At 53.6% G+C, this 18,049-nt stretch overlaps 1 protein-coding gene across 1 annotated transcript; it reads left to right on the top strand.

The window, feature by feature from the left end:
- The first annotated feature begins 1,740 nt into the window (after positions 1–1,740).
- On the top strand, positions 1,741–16,238 carry KAZN (kazrin, periplakin interacting protein). The gene is made up of 7 exons (XM_075721595.1): positions 1,741–1,924; positions 13,245–13,381; positions 13,820–13,990; positions 14,365–14,554; positions 14,740–14,870; positions 15,501–15,551; positions 16,071–16,238. The coding sequence occupies exons 1-7, from the start codon at positions 1,789–1,791 to the stop codon at positions 16,236–16,238; spliced, it is 984 nt and encodes a 327-aa protein (XP_075577710.1). The 5' UTR covers positions 1,741–1,788.
- The last annotated feature ends 1,811 nt before the right edge of the window (positions 16,239–18,049 follow it).

The following is an 18,049-nucleotide window of genomic DNA, read 5'->3' as shown; positions in this document are numbered from 1 at the left end:
CTAAATAATTTACAGAATGGGGCCTTGCCAGTTTTCATACGGGAAGCATTTCAAGTATGCAAACCAGATTTTATGCCTTCCCGGCGCAGCTGCTGGCCGGGCCGGGGGGAGCCACCTCTCCCCGTCCTGCCGCCGGCGTCACCTCCCCTCCTCGCTTCCCAGACGGTGGCGGAGAGGAAAGGGCCTGGAGCACATGCAGGGGGACCTTAGCAAAAAAATAAGGGGAACAAACCCCTATATTTCATGCCCAGCTGGTGTCCCCAGGCTGGCTGATACACTGTGGCGGTGGGGAAAGGACCCAACCACAGTAGCTTGGAGAGGGAGCATTTATTTCCTATTTCTATTTTATATTTCTGGTAACCGTGTGTGCTGAGGGATTTATTCTTCTCTTTCCCTGTGTCCGCGGGCGTGGTGCAAACCTGAGAAATCAATAAGCCCTTTTGGATGAGTAACGGGTTTTCTCCACGTGTTCTCAAAAGGAAGGGGACAAGCAAGATCGCACTATTTGCACGCTTGCACAAATCCTTTTGGATCACGACGTCTGGCTCGTGTAGGGGATTGCAGTGGCGATGCACATCCACAGAGTGTTTTGCAGGAAGAGGGTTGCGAGGGGAGATGAGGGCGATGGGTGCAATGTGGAAATAGCAGGAAAGCGCTTTATTACGCGAAGCAGTGGGTGCAGCCGTAGAAAATCAGGTCGCTGGAGCGTTCCTCCGGTGCCCGCTGTGCCGGGATGCTCCCACGACGCAGCTGCTTTGAGGGGCACAGCGGTCGCTAGGCGTAAACCTGAACAGTTCAAGATTGAGGTTCGCAGGTAAAAGCGCCGTCTTCCCCTTTCCCGTCTCAGAGTGGGTTTGTTCAGTTTTGCTGAGTTCGCCCCGAACACGCGGATGGCCGGAGGCAGAGCTTGGAGCATCGTGCGGGGCGTAGTGGAGCTCGGCAGCCTCTGTTGGACGCTGGCTGTACGAGCACCCCGTCAGCGAGCGGCTTGGACGGGGAGGTGGTTCTTGGTTAATTATTAGTATTATTACCACTACTATTATGTATTAACATTTAGTTTTAATTTTTTAATGCAAAAACTAGAAACCGGTACCCGGTGGAGGCTCCCCCCTCCCTACCCAGTGCCTCCCCATCGCGTCCCTTCTCCTCCAGTCCTGGGGCACTGCGGGCGCTGCTGCAGGTTTTGGGCTGTGCAAAGCAGTTTTGCAAGCTGGGGGGGGGGTCACCCCATAGAATCATGGAATCGTTCAGGTTGGAAAAGAGCTTTAAGATCATCCAGTCCAACCAGTAACCCAACACTGCCAAGTCCACCACTAAGCCAGTTCAGGGGAGAGTAGCAATTTTGTGTTTCCTGCCTTGCTGGCTGGATCATTTATAACAAAAGTAAAAACTGGGAATCACTAAAGTTGGAAAGGAGCGCTAAGATCATCAGCCCAACCATCACCCCAACACCCCCATGCCCACTAAACCATGTCCCCAAGTGCCACCTCTGCCCGTTTTTTGAACCCCTCCAGGGATGGGGACTCCCCCACCTCTCTGGGCAGCCTGTTCCAATGCTTGACCACTCTTTCCGTGAAGAAATTTTTCCTAATATCCAATCTAAACCTCCCCTGGCGCAGCTTGAGGCCATACCCCAACAGCGTTTCCCCAGGGTTTGAGGTTGCAGCAGGGATGCGGGGCCGTGCTGGGAGCCGTCAGTCACTTCCTCGCATTGTGTCTCCTCTTCCTCCAGCGCTGCTGCGGGAGGAGGTGGCCCAGCTGCAGGAGGAGGTTCACCTGCTCCGGCAAATGAAGGAAATGCTGACAAAAGATCTGGAGGAGACGCACGGCAGCAAGTCGCCGGAGGTGCTCTCGGCCACCGAGCTGAAGGTGCAGCTGGCACAGAAGGAGCAGGAGCTGGCGCGCGCCAAGGAGGCTCTGCAGGGTAAGGGCTGCGCGTCCCTCTTCTCGTGCACCTCTCCCCGGGACCCTGAAGTTTCAAGAAGTTAATTAAGGAGGAAAGGAAAAGCAGTCCCCATTATTTGGACTGCGCAGTGTGCGTTCACCATGTACACGTCGGGGGGGGGCGTTGATTGTCCTGCCCCAGCAGTGCGGAGCTGGGATGGACCAGGGTGCAGCGACGGGCTGGGAAATGGGGTGGAGGGGGCACTGGCAGCATTGCGGAGTAATTCCTCCACAGCTGGCTGTAGAGTAGAGCCAAGAGAGCAGCTGAAACGCAGCTGGAAATGTTTGCGAGGTGGGGGCAGGTTGGATTTGAGCCCCTCAGACTCTTTTAGGAGGGAAGCAGCGAGTTTCCTGGTGAGTGCAATTTTCCTTATCCCATGTGGAGTTGTCGGGAGCACTGCAGAAAGCAGAGGCTGGGTCTCCAGGGGGTGCGGCAGGTTCTCCTCTTTTCTTCGTGCATTGATTTGGGTGTTTTCCCATGGTGGTCAGGGCCAGGCTCTCCCTCCCTCGCCGGCACCTGCACAGCGAGCTCGCTGTGAGCTCCGGGACCGGGGTGTGTAGGGCAAACCGCAATATTACAGCTTCTCCTCCCCAAAACCAGACTGGCAATAAGTCCAGGCGGGACGGTTTGTTAGCCGGAGCCAGGGGATGATCCCGAGCAGGGGAAAGCTCTTGTGCGTCAAACCCTGGCAGCGCCACGGCTCTAAATATCATCTCAAATCCCCAGCATGCCGCCTGTAACTTCCACTTGTCAGCTCCTGTTCGCGGATTATGAAGAGAAGCTGTCAAAAGTTCTCAGGCTCAGAGGCTGAGCGGTGGGGGGAGAGCCCCGGCCACCGCATCTCCCCCGGTGCGGGATGCCGAGGTGCACGGGGCGGGCAGGGAGTTGGGTTACGGCTGTATTTGGGTGGAGGATTTTGGGAAAAGAAGAGGAAAAACTACACCAATCTGTGCTTTTTTTATTTATTTATTTTATTTTATTTTATCACTCTCTGATTTGCAAAAGCATCCCTATAAATTAGTAACAACCAAACCATCTTCAAAATCTTGCCCTCCTCCACCAGCGCAGCCTCCGGCAGCAGGAAATGCTCTGGGTTTATAAAACCGTAATTGGAGAAGAAAAAGCTTAATTAGAGAATATTTGCTCTGCGTGGACAGGGAGGGGGAAGTGCTGATAAATGCAAGATACAGAAAAACAGAACTGGTTTAAGACTATTTGCAAAAAAAAAAAATAACAATAAGAAGCCGTCATCTAAGAAGCTGCAGTGAGTTCATAGGTGCTTCCGCGGAGGGTAGTACAGAGAAAAAGTGAGTTTGGCTTGAGAATCGTGAGTATTTAAGGAATATAATGTTGGGGTTTTATTGGGCTTTTATTGGCCACCATACGATCTGTTGGGATTGGTTTTCCAGGACTTCTCTGCAGGTGTGATGGCTAGGAAGAGGGAATCTCGACTTGCACTTGGAAAGCCTTTTAAAACCAACGCTCCTTTCCTCCCATGCAATATTGGAAAGCTTTTGCGTAATTTGGAAAAGCTCGCCGTGCTGGATCCGGCCCCGTGAGCTGGGCTGGAGGCACCGGGCAGCAGAGCAGGCTTAGTGCAGCGGCGGATATGGAGACGGGTAATGCGGAGATGGGATCAGCAGCTGGAGGAGCGGGGGGAATCCTTTTTCCTTTCCGTGAAAAACTGTCCATAGAGAAGCGTAGCCAAAAGGGGAGGAAAAATGGCAGTAGCTGTGCCTGGTGAATGGTTCTGCCAGGAGAAACGTATCGGCTGAGAGAGGCATTTGGGGAAACGCTGGCTGTATATTAAGGAGCTGCAGGATAAGGCAGTGCAAGGAGCTCCGGGAAACCTGGCCGTGCCGTCCTGTAGGCCAGGGGTTTGTGTCGGTCGCATCCTGCAGCCAGAGAGCATCTCCCAGGACCACCTCCCACCTCGCAGCGTGAATCGCTGCAAAGTTCCGTGGTCCTCGCTAAAGGATGCCCCGCGCCCGGCAGCGTCGGCATCCCTGCCCCTGCAGCAGCGCGCGCCCCGCGTTGGGTCGTGTGTAATGTCGTTAGTGGATAAATTATCTGGAAATCTGTCGTCGCTGCTGGCTCCGAGCCTGGAAGCACGACGCAGCCGGTTCAGATAGATATTGGCTCACCGGGCCTTAACGCAGAGGGAAACAGCCAGGGATTGCCGGCGGGGTTTACTTTTGGGGGCTCCAGCAGTTTTACCAGCCTCCGTTCTGCACGGCCGCGCAGGGTTTGGTTTGTGATGGTCTGGGTGGAGGAGGGTGGGTTTGTCGGCCCTCCTCGGCAATGCATTTCCAGCCCTTTCCAACATGGAGCACGGGGGTAAAGCCGGTGATAAGCCCGTGCAGTGTCTTCCCTGTACTGTGCTAACAAGCCCTTGCTGCGGAGGGAGGGAGCGGGGATCTGGAGCTGCACAGGATGCTCTGCAGGAGTAACTCGAGCAGTTTCTGTATCCCTGGCAGCATGTGCTTTATGCATCTTTATTGCTCCTTTTTCTGGGCTAATTCCATCTCTTGGCCCTTTTTTTTTTTCTTTTTTTTCTTTTTTTTTTTGATCAATTAATGTCCAAATAAAATCCCGGAGCGCTACATCCTATCATCCTCCCCTCCTTTGCTGGAGCTGGGACTCAGTATGGTGCTTACAGTGTTAGCGTAATTATATTTTCCCTGGCCCCAGCTGGAAAGGGATGGATGTGGTCTGGATTTCTGATGTGGAAATCTCGGACGGCAGAAGTTGCAGACAGCTTTATTACTGCTGGGTCCTGCTGCGGGAAGGGACCGTGCCCAAGCGCCTGGAGGACTCGAGGAGCCTCTTGGCCGGGTGACATCTATGAGCGTGTGGGATAATGGCAGAAACACCACTTCTGGGAAGGTTTATCCAATATGCTGGAGCTCGCCTGCGGGATTATCACGCGGAGAGCAAACCTGGTTTCTGTTTCCTTTTTGAGTGCCAAGGTGGAGACCTCGGGCTGGCTTTCCCCGCTGCTCAGGATGGCGTGAACCGACTTTGCGTCTGCTCCGCAAATGGGTTGTAGCCTGGTCTCCTCCCTCCCAAACTGGCGGCTTGGAGCTGTGACCCACCCGGGGACGGCACTTGGGCTGGGACAAGCCTCCTGCAGAAATCCTCAGCACTGCCGGCTGGCTGCAGCGAGGGGGTGGGTAGCAAAGAAATGGGCAGAGGGGTGTCCCGGCAGATGGGTGTCCTAGCCATGGACCCAGCCAAGGAAGCCCTGTCTGCCAAAATGACATGGGGCTCCGTACAGAAAACCCACTGGGCTCCTTTGAAGACCCTCTTAAACTCAGCAGAAGTCATTGACCACCTTGTCATGACTGTGGCTGATCTGGTTTGGCCTCGTACCAGGGTGTTTCCAGGTAAATTCCCCTGAGGCAAGCGCCTCACCTAATTTTTTCCTGAAATTCAACATTGCACTTGAATTTCCTGCCTGCACCGTACCTCTGCATGCCCAGGAGCGAGTACTGGCACTGCCCAATGCTGCGTATCGTTGACATCTTCCATGGCGAGATCTTCTCTGCAGATGGTGATGGCTGCACCCGGGGAGCGCGCATGCCTACCTAATTACAAAGCAAGGAGTGGTGCTGCAGTTCCTGCGCAGGGCTGACCGATTTTATGGGTTAGTCATGGTGACAATATTGAATTTCATGGTTGGGGCGGAGAAACAGGAGAAATTAAGTGAATGATAATGGGGCAGGATGGGTTTACACGTTCCTCTTGCATGGGCCATCACTAAGGCTTGAGTGGTGCCCCCGAAGGATGCCTTTCCCAACATTAGAAAGTAAGTATATGGTTCAGTAAGTGGTAGTGTCAGCTTTGATTCTGTTCCTGGCATGAAAATTCGCATTGCACAGGGCGAGAGAAGTACTCGCAAGTGGACGGGAGCCAGAGGGGGCTGCTCTTCGGGAGGGTCAGAGGTGGGCTGTCCCCACTGCCGGTGGCCTGGCTTGTTTTTGGGCTCTGCTGCTTCATCCTGGGAGCAGGAAGCCAGGCAGAGATGCTATTGTTACAGTCCAAACATAGTCACTTTACATCTAATACCCATTACCAAGGTAGTCAAGCTAATTATCTGTACGCCCTCCAAGGAAACCTGGGCTAGATGGTGCGACCACCACCACCTCATTTTCCCTTAATTTGATATTATTAATTGCAAAGGGGGAGATGGTACTTCCAGCAGCCCCCATTTTAGGGGGGAAAATGCCTGGTTTTAGCATGCGGTAGCTAATTCCCATCCAGGTGTTGTTAGGTGCTGAGGCCAGACAGGGGCCATGGGGTGATGACACCTTTGGTGGTGGCATCTCTGGGAGGTTTTAGCCATGCTGCTGCCCTGGGTAAGGCTGTGCCCCTCACGTTGGTGCATCGGAGCAATTAGATGTTAGCTCGTTGGTAAAGCTGGAAACAGAAGGCACTGGGGAGGGATTTTTAATAGTTTTAGCTGCGAGAGAAGCCCAGCACGGAGCGTGTCCCGTTACTGCTCTGCGTCAGTCATCCTTCTCCCAAAGGAGCGATGCTCAGGGGACGGATCGTGTGGCAGGAGGTTGGAAGCTCACGTAACCGGAGTGCAGGCTGGCCTCGTGCAGGATTAATAGCGCGGGTGGGGACGTGGCAGGTGATGGTGACAAGACGTGTGACACGGAGGATTCCCTACCCTCTCTCCGCCTGGCTGAACGCGGTGACTTAAGGGATGGGACAATGGTGACAAGTTGCTGCCCGGCACGGCAGGCGCGGCTCCTCTGTGGCGGCCCCACCTTCCCAGGTGCCCTGGCGTAAGAGGTACGAGGCTCTGCGGGTGCATCCGCATGACAAGGACGAGGGTTCATCTATCTTGGAGGTGTCGCCGAGGTTAAGTCGGCCTACGCCCTGTGTCAAGACTGCTTCCACAAATCAAAAAAGACGGGTCGTCGTCATAGGAAACTCCCTTCTGAAGGGACCAGAAGCCCAATGTGCAGACCGGACCCACTTCTTGGGGAAGTCTGCTGCCTCCCTGGGGCCCGGGTTAGAGGTGTGAAGAGAAAACTTCCTACCTTGCTACGGCCCTCAGATTATTATCCATTATTGATTTTTCAGGTATGAAGTTGCAGCTAAAAGTGTGAGGGCAATCAAGAGACTTCAGGGCCTTGGGACGACTGGTTAAGGGATCAGGAGCACAAGTAGTGTCCTTCTCTATCCTTCCAGTTGCAGGGAATGATGAGGGAAGAAACAGGAAGAGCCAGTAGATCAATACCTGGCTCCGAGCCTGGTGTCACTGGCAGAATTTTGGGGTTTTTGACCATGGGTCGGTCTACACGACACCAGGCCTGCTGGTGACGGACAGGCTACGCCTGTCTCAAAGGCGAAAAGGATCTTTGCACAGGAGTTAGCAGGGCTCATGGAAAGAGCTTTAAACTGGATTTGAAGGGGGAAAGGATAAAACTAGGGTCACTAGAGATGAGCCTGGAGATGGCATGCCAATGTTTGAGGGACAGTGTGCTAGTGAGGTCCTTCGGTCTGCTGTCTTGGTGGAGGTTGGAGATTCATGTGGCAGCAAAGATGCAAGGGTTACAGAGGTGTTAGAAACCACGAAAGTGCCTGAGAATGGTCATGTAGGAATTAGGGCTTCTTCCTCCAAAAAGGTGGCAGGAATGATAGCCCAACTGAAGTGCATCTACACCAGTGCACGCAGCATGGGCAACAAACGGGAGGAGCTGGAAGGCATTGTGCAGCAGGAAAACTATGATACGGTTGCCATCATGGAAACGTGGTGGGATGACTCGCACAACTGGGGTGCTGCAATGGATGGCTGTAAACTCCTCCGAAGGGCTAGGCAAGGAAGGAGAGGCGGTGGGGTAGGCCTGTGTGTTAGGGAGGGTTTTGATTGTCTAGAGCTTAGTGATGGTGACGGTGGGGTTGAGTGTTTATGGGTGAGAGTCAGGGGGAAGGCCAGCAAGGCAGATACCATGGTGGGAGCATGTTACAGACCACCCAACCAGGATGAAGAGAAGCAGCTGGGAGAAGTTGTACAATTGCTAGCCCTTGTTCTCATGAGGGACGTCAACTTACCAGATGTCTGCTGGAAATGCAATACAGCAGAGAGGAAACAGTCTAGGAGGTTCCTGGAGCGTGTGCAAGATAACCTCCTGACACAGCTAGCGAGGGAGCCAACTAGGGAAGGCGCCCCGCTGGACCTGTTGTTGGCTAACAGAGAGGACTTGTGGGTGATGCGATGGTTGGAGGCCGTCTTGGGCACAGCAGTCATGAAATGATGGAGTTTCTGATTCTTGGAGAAGTAAGGAGGTGGGGTCAGCAGAACCTTGGGCTTCCAGAGGGCAGACTTTGGCCTGTTTGGGAGCCTGGGTGACAGAGTCCCTTGGGAGGCAGTTCTGAAGGGCAAAGGAGTCCAGGAAGGCTGGACATTCTTCAAGAAGGAAATCTTAAAGGCTCAGGAGCAGGCTGTCCCCATGTGCCAAAAGGCGAGCTGGTGGGGAAGAAGACTGGCCTGGCTGAACAGAGAGCTTTGGCTGGAACTCAGGAAAAAAAGGAGAGTTTTATGACCTTTGGAAGAAGGGGCAGGCCACTCAGGAGGACTACAGGGATGTTGTGAGGTTATGCAGGGAGAAAATGAGAAGGGCCAAAGCCCAACTGGAACTTAACCTGGCTGCTGCCGTAGAAGACAATAAAAAATGTTTCTGTAAATACATGAACAATGAAAGGAGGGCTAAGGAGAATCTCCAGCCTTTATTGGATGTGGGGGGAAACGTGGTGACAAAGGACGAGGACAGGGCTGAGGTACTCAGTGCCTTCTTTGCCTCAGTCTTCAATAGTTCCAGTAGAACCAGTTGTTCTCTGGGTACCCAGCTGGAAGACAGGGATGGGGAGCAGAACGAAGCACCCATAATCCAAGGAGAAGTGGTTAGCAACCTGCTACACTACTTAGACACACACAAGTCTATGGAGCTGGATGGGATTCACCCAAGGGTACTGAGGGAGCTGGCGGGAGTGCTCACCAAGCCATTTCCAATCCTTTATCAGCAGTCCTGGCTAAGCGGGGAGGTCCCAGTTGACTGGAGGTTAGCAAATGTGACGCCCATCTACAAGAAGGGCCAGAAGGAGGATCTGGGGAACTACAGGCCTCTCAGTCTGACCTTGGTGCCGGGGAAGGTTATGGAGCAGACCATCTTGAGTGCCATCACACGGCACGTACAGGACAACCAGACAATCAGGCCTAGTTAGCATGGGTTTGTGAAAGGCAGGTCCTGCTTGACCAACCTGATCTCCTTCTGCGACAAGGTGACCCACTTAGTGGATGAGGGAAAGGCTGTGGATGTGGTCTGCCTAGACTTCAGTAAAGGCTTTGACACCATTTCCCACAGCATTCTCCTGCAGAAACTGCCTGCTCGTGGCTTGGACGGGCGTACTCTTTGCTGGGTAAAAACTGGCTGGGTGGCCAGGCCCAAAGAGTTGTGGTGAATGGAGTTAAGTCCAGTTGGTGGCCAGTCACACGTGGTGTTCCCCAGGGCTCAGTACTGGGGCCGGTTCTGTTTAACATCTTTATAGATGATCTGGAGGAGGGGATCGAGTGCACCCTCAGTAAGTTTGCAGGTGACACCAGGTTGGGCGGGAGCATTGATCTGCTGGAGGGTAGGATGGCCCTGCAGAGGGACCTGGACAGGCTGGACCGATGGGCCGAGGCCAGCTGTGTGAGGTTCAACAAGGCCAAGTGTCGGGTCCTGCACTTGGGTCACAACAACCCCATGCAGCGCTACAGGCTTGGGGAAGAGTGGCTGGAAAGCTGGCTGGCCGAAAAGGACCTGGGGGTGTTGGTCGACAGCGGCTGAACGTGAGCCAGCAGTGTGCCCAGGTGGCCAAGAAGGCCAACAGCATCCTGGCTTGTGTCAGGAATAGTGTGGCCAGCAGGAGCAGGGAGGTGATTGTGCCCCTGTGCTCGGCGCTGGTGAGGCTGCACCTGGAATGCTGTGCCCAGTTTTGGGCCCCTCAGTACGAGAAGGACATTGGGGTGCTGGAGCGTGTCCAGAGAAGGGCAGCGGAGCTGGGGCAGGGTCTGGAGCACAGGGCCGGTGGGGAGCGGCTGAGGGAGCTGGGGGTGTTCAGCCTGGAGAAGAGGAGGCTGAGGGGAGACCTGATCGCTCCCTACAACTCCCTGACAGGAGGGGGCAGGGAGGGGGTGTTGGGCTCTTCTCCCAAGTAACTACCAATAGGACGAGAGGAAATGGTCTCAAGCTGCACCAAGGGAGGTTTAGATTTGATATTAGGAAAAATTTCTTCCCCAAAAGGGTAGTCAAGCAAGCATTGGAACAATGTCAAGCTGCCCAGGGAAGTGGCTGAGTCCCCATCCCTGGGGGTATTTACAAGATGTGGTGCTTAGGGACGTGGTTTAGTGGTGGACTTGGTAGTGTAGGTTAATGGTTGGACTGGATGATCTTAAAGGGCTTTTCCAACCTCAATGCTTCTGTGATTCTGTGAGAGCTGGGGGGATTCACATGGCTGTTCCTGACCTGTTTTCCCCATTGCTTGCTGCCAGGGCTGGTGGCTTTCCCCCTCTATTTCTGCCATGTGCTTTGGGTGGGAGGGAAAAATAAATAATGCAAAGAAGCTGCGTGAGAGAAACACTTTCCCCTCATGGTAAGCGTTTAGGATTGCTTTCTTCTCTTGTTGTCTCGGGTTTATGAACAGGTCGGGGGTTTTGCCAGAGCCCGCTGCGCAGATGGGCTGTAGGAGAGTTTATTTAGATATTCCTGGGGGGTTGGGATACAGAAACCTGGCCCTGGATCATCAGATTAAAGAAAAAAAAGCCATTTCACCTCCCCAGATGGCCCCGATGGCCATTGAAAACCTGCTTTATACTTCCTTGGCTGCCCCGGCCGTTGTGCCGTGGATCGCAATGGCTCATTTTCCCTGACCGAGTAATTAGCTGGGCTTGTTTGCTTAGGATGTATTAAGCCACCACAGCGAGCGGTGCGTGGTCCAGGAATTGCTGGCAGCCCTAACTGCTCACTTCTGCATAACTTTTTATTTTTCTCCTGCCTCTTCCAATTAATTTCCTAATAATTGGGTTTGGAATGAAGTTCTCAAATGACTGATAAATCTTCTTTAAGCTTAGGAGCTAATTGGTTTTGGAGGAGGGAGAGCGGTGGTAATAGAGGAGGAAAAAAAAGTGCATTAATTTTAGCAAATCTCTCAAAAACGAACTGAAACAAATGGTAAATTGTCCTGTTGGGTTAATAGGAAAAAACTTGCTCTTGCAATACGCCCAGTCCGTCATCTTCTTGCAGTACCGGTTGGTGTGAATATTGGTAAATATTCAACCTTGGGAGGTGGTATGTACTCTTCTCCCAGTAGTACTTCTGAGCATTTTTTTTGTTGTTTTTTTGCAAGCGATGAAGTGTTTTCTGTAAATCTTTAAGGATCCTGAACGCTGCCATTAATGAAGGCAGGTTGTATACTATAGGGGACCTGCTATTTAATTAAATTCATTAGAAGCCTTTTGTTGCCTCCAGCGTCAGAGAGTGCAAATGCAACTTAAACTTGTATAAGAGCCTTTCAGTAGCCTCGAGGAAATTTAAATAAATATATATATATGTGTGTGTCGCAAAGTATTCAAGAGCTTGAAAGTAGAGGGGTTTTCAGCAGTGTGTTATCCTGCGGGGATCAGGCTGTGCCTGACCCTGCCTGGCAAGGACTACGGGGGCCAAAAATTCCCCCTCTAAAACCCAGATCGGCTGCACTTAACATGTCCTCGAGTCTTAACGCATCCTCGAGTCGCGGTCAGTGCAGCTGGGGGGTCCGGACCTCACCCCAGTATGGCTTGGTCAACTTACTGGTAATTTTTTTTTTTTTTCCCCAGCATGTTTTTAGTTTGTGTGAAATAACTGGGCAGGGGCAAGGTTGTTGTTAAATACACACAGGCAAGGGGAAAGAGCTTTTTTAAAAACTTGGATGTGGTCCGGTTGTGATTATTTTTAGAGGGTTTCTGTAGTAATTTCCCAAGCTGGAAGAAGAGTAAGGAAAGTCCCGGTGTTGGAAGGGGCTGAGTTGTCCCGGGAGGAGTCACGTTCATGGCAGCGAGCAAGGAAGAATCACGAGCGCTCCGTACCACGGGACAGCGTGGGGGCTAGGAAACGCAGCGTGGGCCGAAGGGCTCGTCGTGGATTGCTTTAACAGAAATAGTTTGGGCCTGTGCGTGGAGACGGGTTCCACTTGGTGCTATCGTCTTCTAGCAGTTTTTGGAATATGGACAGCTCCTAGTGGCTTTGGGGCTGTTTTTTCTGGTTTTGGCGGCTTTAAGTTTGGTTTTGGTTTTTTTTTTTAATACAGAGGAATGACTTGCGAGGCTTGGCCGCTTGCAATGCAGCGAGCGCAGGGAGCACTGAAGGGGCAGAGGGTGTTTCGTACTGTCCCACTCCCTCGAGAGCAGCACTTCCTCAGGGCGGAAAGGCATGCAAAGTCTTTCCTAAAATGAGAAGCAATATTTGTATTGTGATTCCGAAACTGGCTATTATCTTGCTGGAGTGGGGTGTATCTGGAGCAGGGAGCCGCAGGGCATTTCTGCAGCAATGCCAAGGACCACGTTCGAGGCTGGGCAAAGCACGTAACGTGCAGAAATTACTGAAGTAATTCATTTACTTAAGTAAATTACTGAAGCAAATGTCTTGCGTGGTATTTCTGTAATTCTCCCTGGTTTTGCGAGACTTCCAGCAAGCTGTCCCGGTGTCGGTGGTCAGCGAGCATCCCTCGCTGGTGCGTGGGAGAGGGAAAACACCAAGGTCTTGGTTGCATCTCGGGGCTGGCAAAACGCATCCCGTGGTGCCCCGGCTCCCCCAGCCTCCCGCTGCGTCCCCTCGCCCCCGCGCAGCGTCGCCGAGCTGGAAGGGGGACGCTCAGGGAGCCGTGCCCTGGGCTCGTGGGAGCGCTGCAGGAATCTGCCGAGCTGCTAAAAATAAACCGGTTGTGGTTTATTTATCCTGGAAAGGGAGCAGCAGGTTTTCCTGCGCCGGGCCCTGAGGCTGTGGCAGCGGTTTTGCTCCCGAATCTCCTGTTGCAGGGGCCGAGCTGCCCCGTGGAGGGCGGGCGACGATTAGGAGCCGCGGCGAGGATGCGCTGGGCATTTTGGGGGGCTGCTGGGGGCATGCAGGGGGTGCAGCAATGGGGGGCGAATTGGGCGTCTGCTCGCAGCCCCCGGCGGCGTAATTTTGCTGCTTTTTCCTTGAAAAATAAAAGCGGTGGAGGCGAGGGGGCTGCCGTGCCCCCGGTGCGTGAGCCGTCGTCTCTTCCGCAGCCATGAAAGCCGACCGCAAGCGCTTGAAGGTGGAGAAGACGGACCTGGTGAGCCAGATGCAGCAGCTGTACGCCACGCTGGAGAGCCGCGAGGAGCAGCTCCGCGACTTCATCAGGAACTACGAGCAGCACAGGAAAGTGAGTGCGGGAGCCCAGCACCGTGGTATGGGGGGGCTGGCAGCAGCGTGAGCGCGAAACGCGGTTTGCAATCAGGTGAAAACCCACCGAAGCCCCAACCGGCCTTTTGCAACCAGGCAGACGCTCCGCTGCTGCACGGGCTGGACCACAGCCGATTAAGGATAAATAAATACCAGAGGGAATCGGGCCAGCGAGCCAGACCTGGGAAATGCGATGTAATTTTAACCAGGTGCACGGCAGGCATCCGTTTTCGGGGGACGGGCCGCATCCTGCAGCTCCCCGCTCCTGCCCGCTGCTGTCCCTGCCGGCACAGGGCTCTCGTGGCACCCAAAGCACGCTCGCCCTTTGGCACCGCAGCAGCCGGGTGGCCCTGGCAGAGGTGGGAGAAGGGTTTGTAGTGGGTTTCCCTTTCCTGATGGCCACCCCGTGTCCCGGCAGGAGAGCGAGGACGCGGTGAAAGCCCTGGCGAAGGAGAAGGACCTCCTGGAGCGGGAGAAGTGGGAGCTGCGGCGGCAAGCCAAGGAGGCGACCGACCACGCCAGCGCCCTCCGCTCCCAGCTCGACCTGAAAGACAACCGCATGAAGGAGCTGGAGGCCGAGCTGGCCATGGTGAGCTCGATAACACAGCGGGCACGACTCGAGGGTCAGCCCTGCACCACTGCTGCAGGCGCTCGGCTCGGCAGCTTGAGCGCTTGAAATGCCCCGGCGAGTTTTGCTGAAGTTAAATATTTATTGCAGTATCGCACGTAAGTGTTTGCCGCAGTGGTTGCGTGATTGCAATACTGGCAGAGGAAAAAAAAAAATCCATTGCTCAAAAGGAGCTGGATATCCTCGGTGCAGGGAGCGACACAATTTGGGTATTTACTGGCAAAGGGGAGGGTGGGTTTGGTGCAGAGTGTTGCTGCTGGTTCTGCTGCTCTGGGAGATGTTCATGTGTGGTTTTTTTTCTTTCCCCCCTCCACCACCTTGGTGTCCTGCCCCAGGCCAAGCAGTCCCTGGCCACGCTGACCAAGGACGTCCCCAAACGCCATTCCTTGGCCATGCCGGGCGAGACGGTGCTGAACGGCAACCAGGAGTGGGTGATGCAGGCCGACCTCCCGCTGACGGCCGCCATCCGGCAGAGCCAGCAGACCCTCTACCACTCACACCCCCAGCACTCGGCCGACCGGCAAGGTGAGCCCCCCCGGCACAGATCAGGGCCAAACCCATTTTGGGGAGCTGCCTTATTCCCCCCTAGAGGAAAAATAAAAGGGCAAAACACCCCCAAAATCAGGTTTTTGGAAGCGCATCAGAGGCTTTCCGTGGGGTCAGGTTTGCTGGCGTGATGTTAACTCCCTGGTGCCCCCTCTGCTTTCCAGCGGTCAGAGTGAGTCCCTGTCATTCCCGGCAGCCGTCCATCATCTCCGACGCCTCCGCGGCTGAGGGCGACCGGTCGTCCACGCCGAGCGACATCAACTCGCCCCGGCATCGAACGCACTCGCTTTGCAACGTAAGGCGCTACGTGATGGGGGGGCTTGCTCCCCCGCTGTGGGGTACGGGTTGGAGGTTTGCTGAGCTGGAGAGCTGCTTGCCTGGCGTTTATCCCAGCCTCACAAAAAGCGAGCTGCTTTTTGCTGGGATCGGGGGGGAGTCCCAGGCTGTGTCGGGGCTCTTCTCCCAGGTAGTTAGTGATAGGACAAGAGGAAATGGCCTCAAGCTGCGCCAGGGGAGGTTTAGATTGGATATTAGGAAAAATTTCTTCACGGAAAGAGTGGCCAAGCATTGGAACAGGCTGCCCAGAGAGGTGGGGGAGTCCCCATCCCTGGAGGGGTTCAAGAAACGGGCAGAGGTGGCACTTGGGGACATGGTTTAGTGGGCATGGGGGTGTTGGGCTGATGGTCGGGCTGATGGTCTTAGAGATCCTGTCCAACCTTAGTGATTCCTAGTTTTTACTTTCATTAAAAAATAATCCAGCCAGCAAGGCAGGAAACACGAAATTGCTACTCTCCCCTGAATCGGTTTAGTGGTGGACTTGGCAGTGTTGGGTTACTGGTTGGACTGGGTGATCTTAAAGCTCTTTTCCAACCTGAACGATTCTATGATTCGATGATGCAATTGGATCCGTCTGCTTCTGCCGCAGGGGGACAGTCCTGGACCGGTACAGAAGAACTTGCACAACCCAATCGTACAGGTAGAGCACAAAGCCCTGTTTAAATCCTGCGCGTGAGACCTGGTCCTGTGCTAGCGAGTGATTGGAGGGGGCTCAGAGGCACTGATTGGGGTTTTGGGGAAAAAAAGAACAGAAGCCATCCTGAATTCTAAGTCTGGGTGTCTCAGATTGCCATGATTTGTCCCAAAATCCAGGTAGTGCCATAGGTGGTTGCTGTGCTCGGGGCTCATCGTGGTCTTGATTTTTGTAAGGCGCAGCAGCCTCGATCAGGTTATTCTTCTGTATTTGACCCTAAAACGGTGGCGTATTCGAGCAAGCCGTGGACAGGCCCTTGTTCTGACCATCCTTATGTACCTGGAGCTGAAATCCTGGGCTGGTTGAAATAAGAAGCCAAAACTCTTCAGCATTGCTTTGGACCTGGACCCGAATAGTTTTTGGGACCTGGGCCCTGTGGTCCATCGTCGCCGGTGTGGGGCTGGGGCGGGGCGGGTGTGAATGAAAAGCTCAGTGGCCAAGCTCATGTCCTCTCCCCCCCCGCAGTCTCTAGAAGACCTGGAAGACCAAAAACGGAAAAAGAAGAAAGAGAAGATGGGCTTCGGCTCCATCTCCAGGGTGTTCGCCCGGGGGAAGCAGCGCAAATCCCTCGACCCCGGCCTCTTTGACGGTACGGCCCCCGACTACTACATCGAGGAGGACGCGGACTGGTGACCCCCCCGTGCCGGGCGAGCGCCGGGAGCCTCTCCCCGGCCTCGCCGTCGCTGATGTACATACTCCCGCCCCAGCCCCGCCTGTGGACGTGTTACCTGTCGTCTTGGGAGCGATGCAGCTGTGTCGTAACTTCAGTTTTTTTCCCTTTTTTTTGGTGTTTTTTTTCCGTACCGGTAACTCCTTTGTTGTCGCTTCAATTTGTCGGTTTGGGTTGGTTTTTTTGTCGGTTGGCTTTTTTTTGTTTCGTTTTGTTTTATTTTCTCCTCCTTTTGACGAAACTTGAAACTTGAAGGACTGCTGTGTCTCTGTAAATACCAGAAATATTGTGCACTTTGTGCTTGTGACGTCTCTTGTCCGAAACCCGCTGTTTTCTGGAGCCCAGCCCGCGGGATGTCCTCGCTCGGGGACGGAGGACCTGCCCAGCTGAGGGACCTTAGAGAGAAAACACACACACACAAACAAACAAGAAGAAAAAGAAAAATCTCATTCGCTGTGATGTCTTCCTGGCCGAACCCCGCGGAGGCGACACGGGCTGGTTGTAACGCCTGCCGGTCTGGAATTAAGTGTTTTAACGTTCCTTTTTAGTTGTTTTAATTTATTTGCACAAACCCAGAGGAGCTATTCTAACTAAATTATTGCAGAAGTTTTGGGATTTTTATATTTTTCCATGTCGGTTGGGATGGGACGGGGAGGAGGAAGGGTGTGTTTGTACTGTACTGTCCTGGGAAGCTGCTGCCGGAGCCGCGGACCCCCGCCCTGGGCTCCCTTGGCCCTGCGGCCGCAGATGCCCCAGGAGCACTTAACGCCTTGGAAAACACAAACCTAAAGACGTGCCGGGAAATCAGACGGGGGGGAAGCTGGTGGGAGCTTTGCCCGCCGTTTTTCCCCGCATTTGGGGGGCTCGCCCTTTGCTTTTGAGTAAAATTTGGGGGATCCGGCATGAGCTGGGAGGAGGGGTAAGGGGATATCCCAAGATATCCCCATATCCCAAGACGTCGCCCATCCGGGGCCGGTTGCCCCGCTCCCGTTTGGGGCATTATCGCCATCGGGGGGGGCCGGGGAAATCGGTACGAGTCCCCGCCGGGGAGGTTTTTCTGGCGCCGGGGTGATTTTTAAGCGCAGGTGGAGCTTGTGCTTCCAAATCCCCTGGAAATGCCCCAAAACCACCCCCCGGCGCGGCGCCTGCTTCCCCTCTCCACTAACACGCACCGTGCTCTGCTTATGCCAAGATAAGTACCTTATGCTTTAATGCTTACGATATAATTTTAAGCTCTTAAAAAAAAAAATGTATTAAGATTTATTTAATGATGCTATCATAGTGTATTATTTTTTCTTAATTCCAATACACGCGCCCTGGTTGGAAAAGGGGCGTTTTGTCTTAAATCACCAAACTAAACCGCCGATGCCCTCGCGCTGTGTATTCCTGCGAACGGGATGATGCGGAGAGGCCGCGGGGGGTGGCAGGGCAGGGTTTGCTCCGTGGCGTCTTTCTCTGCAGAGAAGCATTTTTTATACGTTTTGTTGGGGTTTTTTGGTGGTTGTTCTTTTGTTTTGGTTTTTTTTTCTTTTTTTTTTTTTGTTCTCCTTGCGTTTTTATAATTTAAACTATAAACCACCGGAACAGATGAGCAATCTCCTTGTTATCGAGTAGTTTCCTTTGCATTTCAGCTTTTTTGTAAATTAGGAAATAATTCTAAAAATTACTAAGAGGATGATTTATTTAAAAGAGAACTTCGATAAATAGCATATGAATTATGGGTAACATTAGATTTAACTTTTCCCTGCGTGAGTGGGGGAGAATCCTTGAAGGC

This window comes from Pelecanus crispus, chromosome 15 (assembly GCF_030463565.1).
Source record: "Pelecanus crispus isolate bPelCri1 chromosome 15, bPelCri1.pri, whole genome shotgun sequence".
In the NCBI taxonomy this organism is placed as follows: Eukaryota; Metazoa; Chordata; class Aves; order Pelecaniformes; family Pelecanidae; genus Pelecanus; species Pelecanus crispus.
The sequence above is the reverse complement of the archived record's forward strand: the minus strand, read 5'-3'. Positions and strand labels throughout refer to the sequence as shown.

Excerpts from the sequence above, each read along its gene's own strand:
- KAZN (XM_075721595.1), top strand. The coding sequence starts at position 1,789 with ATGAAGGAAATGCTGACAAAAGATCTGGAGGAGACGCACGGCAGCAAG. Across the intron at positions 13,382-13,819 it reads ACTACGAGCAGCACAGGAAA|GAGAGCGAGGACGCGGTGAA; the intron begins GTGAGTGCGGGA and ends GTGTCCCGGCAG. Across the intron at positions 15,552-16,070 it reads TGCACAACCCAATCGTACAG|TCTCTAGAAGACCTGGAAGA; the intron begins GTAGAGCACAAA and ends CCCCCCCCGCAG.